The sequence below is a fragment of the Clinocottus analis genome, unplaced genomic scaffold, assembly GCF_023055335.1.
Source record: "Clinocottus analis isolate CAN_PGR_092001 unplaced genomic scaffold, fCliAna1.0.p SCAF_23, whole genome shotgun sequence".
Taxonomy (NCBI): domain Eukaryota; kingdom Metazoa; phylum Chordata; class Actinopteri; order Perciformes; family Cottidae; genus Clinocottus; species Clinocottus analis.
Window position 1 is genome coordinate 4,803,792 of NW_027175965.1, and position 19,082 is coordinate 4,822,873.

At 40.6% G+C, this 19,082-nt stretch overlaps 2 protein-coding genes across 2 annotated transcripts; one reads left to right on the forward strand and one right to left on the reverse strand.

Annotated features, from left to right (window-relative positions):
- Nucleotides 1–709: 709 nt before the first annotated feature.
- Nucleotides 710–9,522, reverse strand: stxbp3 (syntaxin binding protein 3). The gene is made up of 19 exons (XM_068589984.1): nt 9,425–9,522; nt 8,489–8,538; nt 8,297–8,378; nt 8,107–8,183; nt 7,955–8,027; nt 7,757–7,857; nt 7,234–7,379; nt 6,702–6,795; nt 6,243–6,367; nt 6,006–6,104; nt 5,860–5,917; nt 5,700–5,765; nt 5,343–5,423; nt 4,991–5,126; nt 4,438–4,544; nt 4,117–4,215; nt 2,266–2,351; nt 1,599–1,747; nt 710–1,376 (listed from the first exon to the last, which is right to left on the reverse strand). The coding sequence occupies exons 1-19, from the start codon at nt 9,468–9,470 to the stop codon at nt 1,273–1,275; spliced, it is 1,779 nt and encodes a 592-aa protein (XP_068446085.1). The 5' UTR covers nt 9,471–9,522; the 3' UTR covers nt 710–1,272.
- Nucleotides 9,523–10,592: 1,070 nt separating this feature from the next.
- On the forward strand, nt 10,593–18,628 carry LOC137793683 (fibronectin type III domain-containing protein 7-like). The gene is made up of 13 exons (XM_068589983.1): nt 10,593–10,637; nt 10,824–10,836; nt 10,951–11,211; nt 11,792–12,052; nt 12,823–13,083; nt 13,890–14,150; nt 14,947–15,201; nt 15,323–15,580; nt 16,074–16,328; nt 16,956–17,210; nt 17,785–18,081; nt 18,407–18,436; nt 18,597–18,628. The coding sequence occupies exons 1-13, from the start codon at nt 10,593–10,595 to the stop codon at nt 18,626–18,628; spliced, it is 2,484 nt and encodes an 827-aa protein (XP_068446084.1).
- Nucleotides 18,629–19,082: the final 454 nt, after the last annotated feature.

The following is a 19,082-nucleotide window of genomic DNA, read 5'->3' on the forward strand; positions in this document are numbered from 1 at the left end:
GATGTCGTTGGTCCAGCAGACAAGAAGCTGGAGGATGAAGGTCTGGTATGTAAACAATAAAAAAAGAAGATAAGTATAACCATATTTTGTTTACTCTTTATCACAGCTTGTTTTTTTTCAGATGATGTCACTGTTAACCGGGCTGAGGTTACTAGGGGGTCGGGGTGTAAGGGTTGGGAAGAGAAGGAACATGTTTCTGGGAATGGGGGACTGGTGCATGCTGGGAGGAGAGGGCAATATCAGCAGCAGCCCAGGAAAACGGCGATGGGGATGGTAGAAGTAGTGACGAGGGCCCGCGCCGCGATCCGGACGGCACGAGCCCGTCGGCCAGTCAAGGGTGGAGGCCACACCTCCTGAACCCAGCCTCCACCACTCTCTGATCCATCTCCCACTGTTAGGAGACACCTGTGATACATCAGACTTGAACTTACGCTCTGTCTGGCAGCAGCAGAGGGAAATATTCAAACCAGTCAATCTGCTGTTTATAAGTGTGTCCCTGAAAGCCATACCATAGCATCCTGTGGTATGTGCTGTATTATAAAATGTTAAATGCATGTTATTCGGCTCCATCCTAATGAAAACAGTGACTTCTGCTACTTTACCAATTTGTCAAACTATACACAGAAGCCTCACAGTGTCTTTGTCTTTTCAGGTTCTGATCCACAATAAGGAAACATGAACTGTAATTGTAATCACAACTTGGACCAGATTTGAACCACTTCATCCATTTATTAGTCAGTTGTTCAATTATCACAAACGTAAATACTCTTATGTTAAAAACACTCTTCAAAATTACATAAAGTGGGACTGAATAAGTCAGAATGACCCAGCAGGGCCTCAGTGCGTACATACAGTATATACATTAGCATTGCGCTACTTTCTATCACCATTCTGTCTCTGAGACTTTCAACATAACTAGAATCTCTTCTATGGACACGCAATCCAAGATAGGCAGATTAGACATTATTTACTTTAAATGTATATAGTAGTATGAGGTCAATTCACTTTTAATATAATCTATATAATCCAATGACAATTAGTGAATACATATGCCATAAACAGGCCATGTTGTTGTTGAGCTAGATGAACGATAACTTGCCCTCATCTCTTCTGTAATGTGCACCAGGTTTGAAAAGAGCATAAAAACATAAAGATAGGAATAAAGCAAATTCCCTTCAGTCTTCCACTCTGGAAGTCGGGTTGAGTGCACTGTGCAGAGATACGAGATGTAGGCAGGCAGGGGAATCTGGGGAGTTGTTTACTTTGGACTTCTCAGGCGTTGCTCTTTTCCTCTAATGTAAAAGTCTCCATGGGGCCTTTGCTCAGAGCCTTGATGTCATTCAGGAGACCAGTCGGGGTCAAGATGTGAGAAGACCCTGGAAACAAAGTATAATGAGCCTTTACGTGTAAAACAGTTGCAAACAGACAGTTTCAAGCTCAAAAGACCAATTAAATTGAAGTTTATAATACAGTATCAAACCCACCCTTAGTGTAATTTTAATGACCATAACAATTTAATCAGAACTGAATCAGAAGTCCTTCTTGAATAGAACATTTTAAGGGAAATCAAAGGACTAAAATCTTGTATTAATGCTCACCAATGATGACCTCGCAGGATTTGACTGCCTGGGTGACCTCGTAGGCACAGCGCATCTCAGAGTGGCTGATTCCTCCAAGAATAAAAATGATGAGGCGTGAGCCGCTCCGGCGTTCCTCCTGAGAACTGGCTTTGTGCTTCTGACGGGCGCTGTGGAGCAGAGTGTGCACAACAGAAGTTCACTGAGACGGACGGACGAAATCGTAGGAAATGTGTGTGTTCAATTTGTCCAAAGAAACTGCAACATCCACACAAAAAACAGACCTGGTGGCAGTGACACTTCAACATCTAAACTAAAAACACCACATTATCAGATGGAGCTGAAAGCGATAGCCCACATCATCGCTAGGGGGGGCTAGTTTATCACCCAGACAGAAGTCTGCATTTGGCTGTAAAAGCAAATAGGAACCGTCTGAGTGTAAAACATGTCTTTTTGAAGGACACATTACTTTTGAGTAAACGACAGTGTCAAGAGATATTTTAGTAGTGTTCTAATATGTCGAAGATGAACGTGTTATGCGCCAAAGAGTCTCGTGGAGATACTTTTGACATTAAGTTGGAAAATGGGATTAACCCTAAAAAAGGTGGAATTGGAGCATTTCTAATTAATTTCCAGAAACTATTGACTCAGGTTTAGTGTGATTAAAAACAAAAAAAAAACACCGCACCTGACGGCTCCGGAGCCATTCCACGCAGCAGGGCACTCAGACTGGTGCGGCCACTCTTTGGTGTCCAGTTTGTTCTCCACAGCATCCTGTAAGTAACAGATCATTAATGTCTCTGTCTGTAGAGACCGGATGCTTTTGAGCCAAACCGTGTCGTAGATTTGAGTATTGACTCTTGCGTGTACTAATGTGAGATGAATCATATGCACATAAATGTAGAACCTGATTAAAGTACAGCAAATGAAATAGTTCCGACAAGCTAACCCTTAATAGCAGATTTAAAATAAGGGGTTTGATTTTACCTTTCTCTTCACATTTATTTGACTTTTTACATAAAAACATTCAGTTTGTTAAAAGTAGAAGACCCTCATGTAACCAGGAACCAAACTGGAAATAGTTTTTGGACTACAGAAAAACCACATACATGATAATAAGATGGATGTCAAAATACGGCTTAACGGCTCAACAATTTGGCAATCACAGGATTTTTTTTTTTTTTTTTTTAAAGCAGCATGGTTTCAGACTGCATGCTGCCACGTATCAAAAGCAAGTCTGTTTCCTGAAGTGAAAGGAAACCGTTCACCACAGTTTACAGTAAAGCAGGTGGTGCTCTGGTGGTGAAGACTGCTCAGAAATGGATTTTCAGGTATTTACAGGAAAGGGAAGTGAAAACGAGAAGAAGACACAAAAGATCTTACTATATTACAGATCAGCCTGATTAGAGCATCTCCTTTTCGGATTATTTTCTAATCTAAATGAACCTTTTTTAACATTAAGATAAATTACAATACATACAAATCCCATGAGCTAAACATTGCAACAATGAGCCCTCCCAACAGATGCAACACGGATTTGAGATTTTTCTTCCAATAAGACCATCTAAACTTTCTTTGTGGCCAGTTTGCTCAAAAAGGCATCACTTGCTACTCAATGTGAAACTTGGTTGTGTAAAATTACGGAACTGAGATTCAGTAATGAGGTTTCAGAAATAACCTTATTTTATGAGCAGACTGGGATAACTTTTCCTCTCAATTCCTCAAGTATTTCAAAGAATGGGACTAATCAGCAGATTTGTGAACTGTAACAGCATCAGAGCTTATATATCATCTGTAGCTTACAGCTCATACACAACCCATCAGCCCCAAAACATGCTGCCAAAAGAAAACTTCATAAGAGTGAAAAGGTTAGTGAAAGTACTGTGTGTGTGTGTGTGTGTGTGTGTGTGTCTCTCTCTCTTAACATTACAAACCCTTTCAAGATAGCAGGTGACATTCAATCTGCTCAGCTGCCAATAACAACCTCTCTGGAATACATTTCACATGCTGTAAAAGCTTTTGAGATTCACTACAGAGATGTTGCTGAAACAGAAGAACCGTCCCCAGGGATCAACACACAGGCGCTGCATCACTGTGGTGAGGCCCTTTACAAATGGATGAGTCAGTTGAGACCAACACAAACATGTGTGTGACACTATCAGATGTCCTGAATCTGATAGCCCTTATTTTTTGTGATGCTTACACAGTTCTGTTCATCGTTTTTATACCCGAAAGCCTTTCAGAGGCAGAGCACAGTGACCTAGATCCAGCTACATGTGGAGATTTGTAAGAAACGGATGCGCAACATGTTTTCTTATACGCTCTTGTCCCACATCCGGTCTATACACACTTCAAAATCATCGCAATATAGCTGTACTGTTAATTTATGGTATCTATAGTTTCTAAACTTCCTGTTAAGCAGAGACAATCCAAAAGAAATGTAAATTGGATAAATAAAAAAGGTGTGAATTCTACATGATCATTCAGAAACAATAGCTGTTAAAATAATTAAACAATAAGGTAATCTACTCTCACTGACCTCCATCACATCTTTTATGACAGGAGTCCATCTGGAAAGGTTGTAAGTCTGATCCTGGGAACGATCACGTCTGGTTGCTTTGCGAGAGAAGAAACTGGGCTAGAAACAAAAGTACAAGAAACTTGAATCAGGATTTAGTTGAGACTGATTCACAAAACTAAATAAACAAGACAAGAAGATGAAACACAAATAAATAATCCACGGTAAAAGATCCAGATACTAGCTATCATTGCTGATAATTTGAACCGGTGTGTACACTCATCTACAATAAATCATAATCAAAAGCTTTAACCAATTGATCTTCTCCTTTTCTGCACTTACCGATGTGATGATAGAGACCCCCAGTTCTTTCCAGTTCAGGATAAACTCTTGTTCGTTCTCAATCTTGACATGCTGGATGAGCTTGCTTAAGTTCTCGTCTGTTGTTCCTGTTGACGCACAGCAAACAAACCCGCATGATAATCTGGTACGGTTCAAAAGAGTGCATGCTCTTAGTCAAATAATGAGCGATACGGTCTTGAACAGCAGAGAACATTTTAGTTTTTAGGTCAGTTTGATGGTAATAATGTGTAACTTTTAACTACCAGGCATCACCACAGTATTCACAAATATGCTTGGGTAGCTCTTAATGCAATGTGTACTATTAAAAATTAAATCAACTCATGCTTCATCTCGGCAATTGAAGGATTAGTAGTCACATAAGAATGTCAGTTTATATTCTGATTTACGGATGCTCGATGGGTTATACCGTTCTTTAAATGTCTCTTGGTAAGTCTGATAGCCAGCACTCTGAAGGGTTGCTGGAACCCAATCGCTACAAAGCAAAATACTGCTTTACAGAATGCTAATAAACAGAGAGGAGACTTTGGTGTACCGCTGAGGCTGAAGATGTAGAGCAGCACAGCTCTGATCTTGTCGTGGGTGCTGTATGGGTGGAGCAGCACTGGCAGCAGAGTCCTCATGGGATCTTTCACCTTCACCCCCTCCACATCTGATCCCACTGCAAGGTCCTACGCAGAGATGAATCATCTTTTTAAATGGATTCACAAACCATTTCACGTTTGGAAACACAACTCTACCGAGTCTCTCCTCAGGAGGTGCTCAGAGGTCTGATGCGCCAAACAGAAAAGTAGGTTTCCTAGGTGGAAACGGTTAATCCCTCCTCACCAAACCCCTGAACACCCGCTGACTTGTTAAAGAAAGGTTGAGTGGTTAAGAAAACTCACCTGTTCAGCTTTGCAGAGTTTCTCCACATTGTTTGAGAAATGGTGCATGCAGTCCTCGGCCAACTGGAGATGAATCGTTTTCTAGAAAGAGTAAGAGAAATTGCAAACAATATGTAAAGAACAATGTACAATTATTGTTCCTGGAGTTTCAAATAAGATTTCCTTTAATGGAAAACAAAGACACCTATAGAGGCCAGAAGTTATGACTTTCTGTTGTGTTTTTGTGCGTGATGGAGTCAACCCCACATAATAGCAGGCTTTAGATGCACCACACCGAAACACAACATTATGACCACATAGCTCTATAAATAAAGACACCACTCAAAAAGCAACTGAGCGAATTCTGGCACCACATACCTCAGTCATCTGTTTACGGAACGAGGGCATCTTCTTCATCATCTGGGCCAAATTGCTAATTGTGATCTGAAATAAAAATGCAATTAAATGTTAGCTGAAGATATGCATTTTAAGGATGAGAATTCAGGGAAGCGCATAAGAAGAAACCTCAGCACTGTACCTTCCGATCTGGCTGCTTCTTGTTCGCAGCCATCTCCTTCACCAACTTGCGGATTTGTCTATTGTGAAAGAAATGAAGTTAGGGAGGGTTGAGGTGCGGAAGACGGAAACAAGGACATCTCCATCCTTCAGATCTTGCAAACTTACTCTGAGACCTCAGCAATGTGCTTGTGCCTTAGCTTAGCCCAGAGCATGTCGTCCTCATTCAGCGAGGCCTGCTTCTCTGAGCCATCTTTACCCTTGTAACTGGAAAGGAAAATAACCAGCTATGTTGTCTACATTTCTTAAAATAGCTTGTCTGGTATATGAGCTCTGCAATATGGTGCTGTAAACATATTATGCATGTGTAATAAGCTGAGATTCAGCAGGAAAAGCTGGTATTACTTGTAGATGTCGCTCTGGATGTCAATGAGGTCGTAAGCCATAGCTTGGTAGGTCAGCTCATGCAGGATGGGGCTGACGGGGTCAAACCCTCTCTCTACTATCAGCAGCTGGGCCTGAGTCTTTCCCTTGAAATAAGAGGAGAGGAAAATACACAGATAAAGTTAAAATATAACAACGCATATAAAAAATAATCAAAACACTGTTTTTTGTTTGATAGTGACAGTTGGCCTTTCTCCTTGTCATCTGAAAACTTGCAGTGCTTGCTACCGAGCAACGACCGCAAGTTTTTTTTATTTCACAATTCGGGTGAAGAGCAACTTATCTGCTTAAGGAGAAAAACTTACTTTCTTTTACAAGCGATCAGTGGACAAGAATACCACACTTTCAGGTTCCCCTTTCACTCTCTAGGCTAAGACCTTGTGTCTTCTGTCAACATTCTTTGTTCAGCAGGTGTCTCACCTTTTTCTTGCCGCTGTCGTCCAGCTCGTAGTGTTTGGCCAGTTTGTTGTCCACCAGCTCTGCAAAGGTCTGTGCGTTCTCCATGTTGCTGTCTCTAGTTATGATATATACATTGTTTTTCACGAGTTATCATTCAAGTTAATACACACTTAGGTAATACCAATGCAAATGTTGGATATGTATCGTACTAATTTTAATCATTTGTAGAAAAGGGTTTTGTTTTTGTAATTTTTTTTGGGTTTGATATGGTCCAACAGTTTTCTTTTGTATCATAATAAAAAGGTATATTATGTGAAAAAATGAATGTGTATTTCATGTGAGATGCTTGTTGTTTGGATTTACATTTAAAGTTTAGGTTGTTCTCGGCTACGGCAAAGTGAGGCGATGTAACTGTATTTAAGCTTAATTTCTCGACCGCCTCAGTAAAGTAACATATCCCGTGTGTCGGTTCCATGTTTTCTCATCAAAAGTCCCTTCTGCTTGGAGGCTGAAGGGTGTGGAAATCTTAGAAACTAAATCTTCTCTGGCTTACTTCTTGTATCGAACCCCCGGGTTCTCGTCCAACGTGGCACAGAGCGTGACGAGCTGGTCTGCGAGTGTCTCCAGCGTCTTCTTTTTGTCCTGACTGTGGGGACTGTAGATGCTTTGGAAAGCCCCCGGATTATTACATGTGAACACCTGAGAACACAGCAGAGTCAAGTTAAGTTTTTCTGAATCATTGAATATTAATAATAATAAATACATAAACTCTAATTTACTTTTAAAAAAAATCTCAAAACGAGTAAGAATCTAAAAAAACCTTTATTTATTTATTTTTTTTAACTACAGACAACATTCAGCTACAAAGCCAATGGGATAATACAACGTTTGTGAAGTCATGACATCATGGCTTAAAGCAGCCAACACCCATTAGAGTCACTCAAAACACGGAAAATCTCTTCCTCCCAGTAGCAACACAACACTGAACACAAACCTAATTTTCCCTACAGTCGGCTTAAAAAGAGGAAATGGGGCATTTCAAAAGAACCCAAAAGAGCACAATCTGCAACACTCACTTGAGCCTCCTGCGGCATGAAGGAAATGTTTATTTCCTTACAGACTCGTATGTACGTTGAACAGGAGCGCTTCATGTTGTTAAACAGCTCATCGGGACAGTCTGTAGGAACAAAAATATTTAGTTTGTATGTTATCTGTATATTATTGTCAGAATGTTGCTTCATCAGTAGATTGAAGAAGAGATTACAGTTACTTACAATCAGTGAAATAAACATACGCTGCTTTATATTTAGGTTTGGGCTTGAAGTCAGCGATAAAGGCATCCACACACTATGGAAGGAAATGTAAGATATGACACCAGAAAAAAAGACATAGTCAGAATGAAAACTAATTTTGTATGACGGCAAACCTTAGCCGTTGGTGACATGAAGTAGATGGCCTTCATTTCTGGAACAGGCTCTCTGTTTTTGTACAGGTCCTCCACAACTAAAGAATTAAAATATACACATTAATGGAGTAGCGGCAGCATACATATTCCAATTGGGTCTGTCTTTTACCAGCATTATATCAAAATGAGCTTTGCTGTTCAGGAAACCTACTCGTTATTTTTTCTGACATCAGATCTGACATTTTGCAGCATGATGAGAGGAGCTTGGTGGTGAAGGGGTCCAGAATCAATATCTGTAAAGAAGACACATTATGCATCACACTGTAATATGATGCTAGAAATAACAACGAGATGTTGAGTGGAATCACATTAAAGCTGCGTCTGTAGCATGAAGAGGTCCTACCTTCCATGCTTCCGATTTCCTGCAATCTGTAATAATGGTATCTTTTATTCCTGTAAGAGACACAGAATATGTCTGAAAACACAAAACAACATGCTGTCCATGACCGTTAGCCGTAGCTTGAATCTGCTGCTGGAACACGTAGGCAGAATATCTAGAGATTATAATTCAAACAATATATTACATCAATCAAGTAAACAGCCTGGTGTTGTAAAAAAAGAAGAAAAAAAAGCATTTGCATTTTATGATGAGCATTTCTCATAATTTAATGTATTTTACTATAAATAATTAATCGAACATTATGAATAAATCACTCCACAGAATGTTCATGAATGGAAGTAAACAAGCTTTTCTGTTAGACTTGCATGACACACCAATCATATTAGAGATGGCTGTGTTTGACAAAGCAAGTCCGATTAATTACTCTCTGGTTTATGAAATAAAACAAAGAGACTGTCTCCTCGTTGATGTACATCCTATGAAGTACACAACCTGTAGCGTTGACTAATAACCGGACAACTGAGTGCGTGTTGTGTTTCTACATTTAGCTGTAAGTGGTGTGACTTCATGGTAAACGTCACGTCCTTGCCGCCCTAACGTTACCAGTCTGATGTGAGGTGGGGCTGCAGCGACAGAAAGGGACTCTGACCAACTTCACGTCCGTCTCACCAGAGACACGAGTGCATGTCAGCTCGGTTGTGACGAACAACGTCACCAAATGCACACACCACCAAACCTTTACCGACTCTTCACCCACTTTAAGTTAGTAAACTTCCGTTCAGCAGCAGAAAGAACTTTGAACTGTCATGCCAAGATGCAAAGTCACAAACAAAGTCACGAACTGTTAATAAAACACTCAGTCGCCCTTCACGTTATGGAGCCGACGAGTTTCCCTGTTTCACACACACAACAAACACCCTCCCGCCGGGGACAACTTACTTTTCCATACTATTCTTTTCAGCCCGTGATCTGGACCCGTTGCCATCTTGTTTCTTTTTCTATTCCTCTGCGCCTCTTCCTGTCCTGTGTCTTCATGTTCTGACGTCACCCGCGTCACCAAGTGTGCGACGGATTGCTGCTGTAGTTTTTAACGCTTATTACTACTACTGCTAATAACAATAATACATTGTATTTGTTAAAAAGCTACTCAAAGGTAATTTAAAGAGTAAAAATAGAAAGAATAAAAGCCATAATAATATAAGGTCAAAAATTCCGCAAGAAATGTTGATGGCTGCTATACTGCTGTAAAACGTTGCAATACATATACGCCAATATTATTACTTTTAATAATAATAATAATAACAATAACAATAATAATTATATATTTTATTTGTATAACGCTTCAAAAGTTACTCAATGCACTTTACATGGTAAAGATAAACTATAGAAGCAACAACGAAACAAGAAACATGACAGTAGTACCAGCAGTAATATGTGTTATTGAGGTTATTGAGGTATCGATTTATTTTTGTATTTTAATCAAAATCTGCAATAGAACTAGTTTTGTCTCGTTGTTCAGGCATTTTTGTTTAAAATTTAGATTTAAACTACAATTCAAATGTCTCCTGTGTGCACTTTACCCTGTTTGGTGCTGTAAACCTGAAATGTCCCCATTGCGGGACTAATAAGGAATTTCTGATCTAATCTACCTCATAATGTTCAGTATCTTTATTCCAGGCATTTCATCAGTTTTTTATTGTTTCTTTTAGAAAATGTATTGGTAATTTCAGACCTCAGTGTGAAAGGGAAGCATTTGCGGCCTTGAGCTATCGGGGAATCCCATTCTTTTGTCAGGCCCCATATCATGCTATTTTATGGTATTTTGACAACATCCTTGAATATAGAATATCTTGCCTTTGTGTTTTCTTCTCAAGCAACCTAACCTGCACCTTCCCTACAGTGCATCTCTCTGCTTCGCTGTGACTGGATATTGGCTCCCAGTGGGAGGGACCAGGTGGAGGTATTTCAACCGGCACAGACACTACATGTGTTTAAGAAACAGTAAAACAGTTAAGGGTGAAGCATTTTAAGAAATCTAACAGAAGTTATAAAGTGTCTAAAAGAGTGAGAGGAGTATTTCAAGAGACAGACGTGAAGAACAGGCGCTATGAAGTGGCTGGTGATTTTTCTCTTGCTAGGCATCAGCTTAAAGGTACAGTAATGGAATACAATTTGTTATAATAATTTATATCATATTTCAAATTTAGGCACAACAATTTAGTTGTGAGAGCCCAATGCAATGCAACATTAAAAGTGATTAACTTGTTGGAAGTAACTTTAATTTTCTGTAATTATACATAAAAGTCTTGTCAACAATATTTTTCATCTATATTTGCAGGCTGCAGCGCATGGTATGTTCTCTTTTACCATAACTCCACTCTTTTATATCGTTGTCATATATGAGAATTATCTCAGAGTGTAAACATATAAGTATTAATCTCCACTTCTGTCATCTCTCTCATCAGCTATCCAAGTATCCGTGTTCTCAGCAACAACCAAGGGCGTAATTCTCAGATGGACCAGGTTCTCCGAAGCCAACTCGTACAAGATCACCGTCGCCCCCAAAAGTTCACCCAGCAACCCCATGGCTTTTGTCACGTTTGGTCCAAACACAGTGCTGGGCTCTGTAAACTCTCTGTCCCCGAACACCATGTACATATTCACAGTTGAAGCCCTGGATAGTTCCCTAGCCACGCTGCGCTCTGCCACTACTGAGTCATCCACAGGTAAGAGTACACACACTAGTTGTTTCAGCACAAACTAAGCCAATGTTTTATTCACGGCTTTATCATTCTATACTTTTCCATTTTTAAAAAACAACTGTTGGTTTTATTATATTTTCTGGTGTTGAATGTGTTTGACCTGGTTTTAAAATTATTTTAAGAATTTGCACAATACATTTGTTACTGCCATATTCAGGCACACTACGTATATATAGAAAATTCTGAAAAATAAATAGTGGATCCTGTATAATAACTAATATTACAATGTAAATACACCTAAATGTTACTTCGATGATGGGCAGTTGACAACGTATACTGTGTGAAGGACCACAGAAGAGTCAATAATAGTGCAATGACAATTGCACTATTGATACATTCAGTGGGTGGATTTATTAAATATAGAAAGGGAGAGGAGATACATACATAAAATGTATCCCAGTACTAACCCCGGTAATGTATAAATAAAAAGGTAGATTCCACAGCCAATTATTATGACCGACATTTTCCTCGAAGTTGCATTTCCACAGTATGCGTGCTCTTCTTGGATGCCGCCTCGCCTGTAAACTGACTGTGACTGTTTCAGCCCCCGAGATGATGGAGCCCATCCAGACAGTGAAGCCCAAGGATAGCGGGACCTTGATCACGTCGTTCAACATGGAGACCGGGGCGACTCATTACATCATACGAATCCAGAATCCCGATGGCTTCTTCAGAGAAGACACAGTGTCCTCCACCCCCGCTGAGATTACGTCCCTAACACCGTACACCGAGTACACGCTCAGCATCATGGCCGCCAACGGTGGAGGCCGGAGCCAGCCGTCTCTTCCTGTACCCGCAAAGACAGGTATACTTTAAGTGTGCATAATGTTAGATGCACTTCATCAAAACCTTATAAATACTGAATATATTGTGGCAAAATAGGATAAGAAAGGGCTGGTTTATGTGTAGAAATAAGTTGTACGTTCATGGAGGAACAAGGTGTACTGTTCTCATCAATCCCCACGCCCCACAGAAGTCACTTGATCTGCCTCATTGTCCCATAGCAGAGCCACCACCACTGTGAGGCAACTTCACTGATTGTTTCTCTTACTTAATAAATGCATTAGCGCCCCTTGGGGTTTCTTCTGTTTCGGTGGTAACAATACCTGACCCCAGTATGCCGAACACAATGGGTTGAATTGATCCTGAGAAAGAGAGCTCTGATTCACATGAGCCAAACCAAAATGCTACAAGGAGTTTCACCATTTTTTGTCCTCTGTCATTATGCATCTCTGATTTCATTGTATTGTACTGTATAGGCTACTTTATATGTCTGACTCAATCAGGTTTTTCCACTTGTCAATCATGAAAAAATGGTCTAGAAAGTTCAACACATCTAAATTTCGGTTCACACATCTGAGGTGAATTGCTCACGTAGAAATAAAATAAACTGTGATTTTCATACAGTATGTAAAGTATGTCAAAAGAGCATTGATCATAGATTTGTGGCAACTAATACTGTAGATCATTACTGATGGAAAATAACTTGAAAGTACCAAAAAAAGAAAAATACAATATAATATGATTGCCTAAATAAAACATCTCATGAATTTAACACGTTTTTCTCCTCCACAGTTTTGCCTCCTCTTCAGCTCTCTGCCTCCTCTCCCAGCAATCACAGCATCATCGTATCCTGGGTTCCTGTTGCTCACGCTGTCCTCTACACTCTGTCTGTTTACGAGTTTGGCTCAAACGCCATTATGGAGCACAACACCACCAACACCAATCTGACCCTCTCGGGCCTGGAGGCTGGCTACCTCTACGTCATTGAGGGTTTCGCCTGGGACCTCGAGGGCCGAGCCGGAGAAGGCAGTCTGTACATCAACCAGACAACAAGTAAGGAGGCACTGAGACACTTCTCTATGTGTTTTTGTGTGTTTTGTTCTGTGAATTGCTGTGTTCACCACATCACATTCAACAGGAGAGACACACGCTAGCTCCTGTAGTCCATGTGCCTTTATGTTTATAATGATACGTGAGAATATTATCTCATTCTACACTAACTTTCATTTGTGTGATATTTGTTTTTCAGTACTGTAACGTGTATCCGATGGCCTGTTTTGCTTAAGTTGTGCCTGCACAGTGTGACAAACACATGTTCCCACCTTCAAATCGTAACTAATAGGACAGCAGAAACACTTTTTTCAGAAACATTTAACCTCTACACATCCCAAATCTAGTGGTCATGAATACAAAGAGTCCAAAACTATTGCTTCAACGAATATTAAGAAGCATCAAAGTGCCATTTGTCATTTGCCAAAGAGCATTCATTTATTGCCCCTATTTTATCCTCAGAATCAGATTTTAAAATGCCTGTCTTTGGCGTCCCCTAGTGGGATAAGCTAAACATATAAATCCAGACAAAGCAGACAAAGCCATCTGATAAATATAGTGTGATTAAGTCATATTTTCCTCAGAGATGCGGTGGACTAAACATTCTAAACAAAGTATGAAGTAACAAACATCAAATAGAGAGTAAATATTACTCTATATATATATATATATATTTATATATATATATATATATATATATATATATATATATATATATATATATATATATATATATATATATATATATATATATATATATATGTCTGTATCTTCTTGTGTGTTGACTGGTCTAGTGTGTGTTTTAACAGGACCTCCATCACCATATGCCAATGTCTCTATGGTGATGAGTAACGGTGTGGCCGGACTCTCTGTGTCCTGGAAACTTGAGCAGGAGTTCTTCGGATCGATCGAATACCATGTGACGAGCGACCAGAACCTCACCTGTAACTCCACATCCAGCTCCTGCACCCTGTTGCCAGTGGGCTGTGGAGAGGTGCACACCATCCAGGTCACCGCCTTCAACGAGGCCGGGCCCAGCCAGCCGTCCAGCCCCGAGGTGTTCACCACCTGTGAGTAGAGATTTGATTTTGGATCACATCCATATTGTTTTGTTTTTTCCCCTTAATGTATATTTTGACTTTGATTTGATTTTAAGACGACACAGACATAAGCGGGATCAAAAGGTAATTTATCTGGTTGTAATAGGTCGTTGTGGACACAGAATCAATGAGCTGGCCTTAATTAGGGATATTGTAACACAAAGATGACATACTTTGATTTGTTAGGTATTGAATTTACTGCATTAGTCAGGAAAATCCACATCTGTATTTTTTCTGTATGAATTACCAGATATTTTATTATATGTAAAATTGTAACGTCATCTACAATTTTAGCAATATCACCCATGTGTAATACCACAACTTGAATTTGTTAGATAATTAGTATATAACAACAGTTATAGTTAAAGCGAAAATATGAGGGTTAATCCACGCACATCCGTACATTTTATTTAAAATGCACAGGAACATAAAAGAAGAAAAAAACATCAGCAACTTTATGGGCTGGAGCACATGATGCCTCGTTAGGATTTTCTCAAACATAAAGGCAAACAATGCTGCTCTATATGTTTCCAGATGAATTCATCTGCTGCCTGTTGCTGGTAAATGTAATAGATCAAACCTAATACAGTGAAATGAAACTTTGAACGTACACTATAAAAGGCTATCACACTTTACAATATGAATTAAAATATTAAAAATTGAAATCCTTATTTTATGATTACTGGTGAGTGCACTATAAGACCCCTCTCAGTGGTCTGAAACCAGTCTCAGTGTATGAGTGTGACATGCTGTCCCGGTCTGCCAGTCCCTTGTCCACCACAGTCTTTGGCTCTCGCGGAGTCGACCGCAGGAAACTGCACGCTGACTTGGGACGCGGCGCCTCATGCCGCCAGCTACCAGGCCTCCATCAAGAGAGGCGACGGCTCCGAGGACACCTGCAAGACCACCGGCAACAACTGCACCTTCCACTGCGAGTGCGGCCACACATACCTGATGTCTGTGTGTGCGTTCAACCAGGCTGGCAGCAGCCCTCCAGGGCAGATTCTCAACTACACCGCCCGTAAGTAACATGCAACCTCAGGTTTTAGGATTTTACAGTTCCTTAAGAGACGGGTATGCGTCCTGGTTGGGATCACGAGATGTGTTTGTCTCTTTACATGTGAATCACTTGTGTCTTCCAGTGCCCTGTTGTCCAGAGGGCGTGTCAGTCTCCCTGGTGAGCACTGACACTCTGGAGATCACGTGGACGGCCTCGCAGGGAGCCCAGCTGTACGAGACTCGAGCCGCAGACGGCTCGGAGGTTATCCTGTGTAACGACACGGCACCGGTGTGCGCCCTCTCTGACCTCAGCTGCGACAGCTCCTACAGCGTGGTGGTGACGCCCTGCAATGAAATCAGTGGATGCAACCGGGCATGCGGAGCTCACACTAAAAACACAGGTAGAAAACTTCGGTTTCTATACTGTATGTGTATCCAGAAGATATCCGGACTGAGCCTGAATGAACAATTTATCAAATACTTGAGGCAAAAAGTAACGTTTTACATGTTATGTCTGAACACCCCCAGTAGATAGAGAAGTACACTCACTGCCCACTTTATTAGGTACACAAATCTACATTCTAATGCAATCTGATACTACAGCTTCTACTTTTTCTGAGCTTAGAAATGTATAGTCAGAAAAGTGACAATTCTTTTGAGAAATCGAATCCATGGCAGAGCTGAAGAGCAATACTTATATACAGGAATTCTTGATAAAGTGGCCAGGGAGTGTATGGCTATATGATTGATATATTCTCAGCTTAATAATTGAGCTGCACATCCGTTGTCATTATGTTCACCTCTGTTGGTCACACATTTAGGGAGGATCCTCAAAGCTCTGAACAAACCCAATAAAGTCAACTTGTAATTCCTTCTTTCTTTCGTCCCCATCAGCTCCCTGCATGCCGATGAATCTGATGCTGAATCTGAAGAACTCCTCCTGCGTCAGTGTCGGCTGGACAGCAAACAACAGGGCAGCTACTTACACCGTGAGCGCGTCGGGAGATGACGGCAGACACAGCTGCACCACCAGCGGAAACAGCTGCGACGTCACTGACCTTCGCTGCGGCTCCGTGTATGACGTCAGCGTCACTGCAACCAGCCCCTTCGGCCGGAGTTTACCCAGCTACTCTGACTCTCTGGAAACAGGTGAGTCGGGTCGGAGGGTTGGATTGATCCACTTTTATAGAGAGAGTACAGACGAGGTATCAGGTTAAAGGAAAAATCAATAAAGAAGCATGTTCGAGCCTCCAGAACAGCTTCAGTGCTCCTCGGAATAGGACTATTCAGATATTTTGCTGAGGTAAAAATAGAAACACGAAGACTTACAATGTTTTACTTTTATACAAAATTAAGTCTTGTATTAAAAAATCTTACTGAAGTCAAAATGTGTATCATCAGCTAAAAGAACATAAACACTGATTTCAAGAATGATGATTCCCCTGAATGAGCAACAGCCGAATTGTATGTATTTTTCCGTGGCACGTAAATACACTTGTTATTTGCAACATCTGGATTTCGATTAATTAACGGGGCACTTATGTGATTTAGTATTTCACCTCCACAAAGTTGGGGATCTTGCGAGAGACATATTTGCAAAAAGTAGTAGAGACACGGACACTTTCAGCCCTAGCTTTAAATCCAGCTCCAAAAGCACTCTCAAGGCTATAAAAAGAGGTATATTTCTCAATACAGCTATTTTGGTGACATAAACAGACGCAGATGGTAACTTTGTGCTCCACTCGTAACGCCCTCAGATATCATCTTCTTTCACAGAGCCCTGCTGCCCGGACAATCTAACAGTCGATCAGGTAACGCAGGCCGTGACCAACGTCTCCTGGTCTCATGCCAGAGGAGCGTATTCGTTCATCACTTCTCTGACGTCAACGCGTGGTCACGCCCGCTGCCACACCCAGGACTCCCACTGCCTCATGGGATGCATCACCTGTGGGACCAACTACACCGTCACCATGGAGGCGTTCAGCCACAGCGGACGCAGCTCCAACTGCTCGTATCGGGGCTTCTCGTCCAGTGAGTGAATATGTTCTCGACCTCTCGCTACTGGTCGGTCAAAACAAACCAAGTCAGGCTGTAGCAGCAAATACGCTGAGTGTGTTAAACTGAGCAATGGAGCCTGATACTGCGTGTGGGTTCAATGTTTTCGTTGCAAGCGAGGGAGCATGTTTAAGTTACTCTGCAAAAAGGGCCATTATATTTTCCTTGAATCAAAAAGACTGTTAATGTTAATATCTCAAAGACTTACCAGACATTTTTTTAAATTTATTATTAAGGCACAAGAACACAAAGATACAGTGCAATTGTGATATATTTTCCATTTTTCTCTCCCCAAGCATTGAAGTCAACATTATATACTTCTTGTGAACAAACTCCCTCCTCGACCAACAAACACAAACAAAACTCTTTATTGAGGGTAAAAAAATCTACGGAAAGATAAATTAAAATGAATGAGGAATAATGAAATAGACAGTTATACAAAAATCAACGTACGTTGAAAATTTGGCACCAAGGAAAAACTCTGTAACACATTTAAAACAACATCTGGTAACCTTTGACCTCCCTCTCTCTCCCTCTCTCTCTCTGGCAGGTGCCTGCTGTCCGTCAGGTGTCAGGCTCTACCGGACGGCCAATAACTCTCTACGGGTTTACTGGCGCAGCGCTGGCAGCAGCCACAGCTACATCACAGAGATGATGGGCAACAGCAGCAGCAGCGGCAGCAGCAGCAGCAGCGGCAGCAGCAGCAACTACACCTGCTCTGCCTCTTCTGGGGAGAGCAGCTGTGACGTCGGCAGCGTCCAGTGCGGGGACGTCTACAGTGTCGTGGTCGCTCCGCTCACAGCAGAGGGCACCAAAGTCCTGTTCTGCCCTGAGAGACTGTACTCAGGTAGGACCTCTCACAGTCATGTCTGGTGATTAAATATGTGTTTCTTATCAGCAGCTTTGAAGTGTACGATGATAAGATGTTTCTATTGAAACAGAAGACGATAATGCAAATGTGCATTATTAACGCACAGTTGGTAGTTTCACCACTATTTCGTTCATTTTACATATTTCTGTAAATAATTGTATTTGCTTCATTTGGGATTGGAACATAGCACATTTTAGATCATTCGTAACTACAGGATGAAAAAGGTTAAAATAGCGAAAACACTGAATATGAATGATGACATATTTACTAAATTTCACCCTTTTTTTGTCTCTGTTCTCAGTCACCTGTTTAGGGAGCAACGTTGGTACAGGTGTGTATGTTAATCTGCTTTAATATTTAGAAGGCTACTATTTGAAGTCAAAATCACTGAAACAACCTCAACAATTTTCAGTATTTATTGTTAAAAGGTGTAAATAAAAGATTTGAAATGTGTGATTTTTTTAATGCCTCTCCAACCTGTTCGTCTACAGTGATTTACCGAGGGAAGAGAAGTGTGGATTAGAATATGGTGAGTAAATATACCATAATTATACAGCAGTGTATTACATCTGGCCACAGTGAGCTGGATTTAGCTGCTTTTGTAAAGCCAGTGAGACTAAACTTCCCTCCTTGCATTCATGGTTTTATTCTGTTTTTTTACAGTTCACAATAAACTGAAAAATTACAAAGTAATATTTTAAGACAGTTAAGCTCAACTATAACCTTTTATGAAGACACAAATATTAAAGCAACAAGACAAGACCTAAAGTCAACTTAAACTCCAACATGCATTCATTTAAGACATTTAATATGAAGACATAATATTTATATATATTACATATATTCAGCTATATTAACGTCTCTGCTCATCACTACATTACTTGCATTTGAAACTGATTGCATCACAATTCCTCCACTAACTTGACACTTTGCTGTTGTAAGATGTCAAATATTAAACTGAATCTCTTCTCTACAGA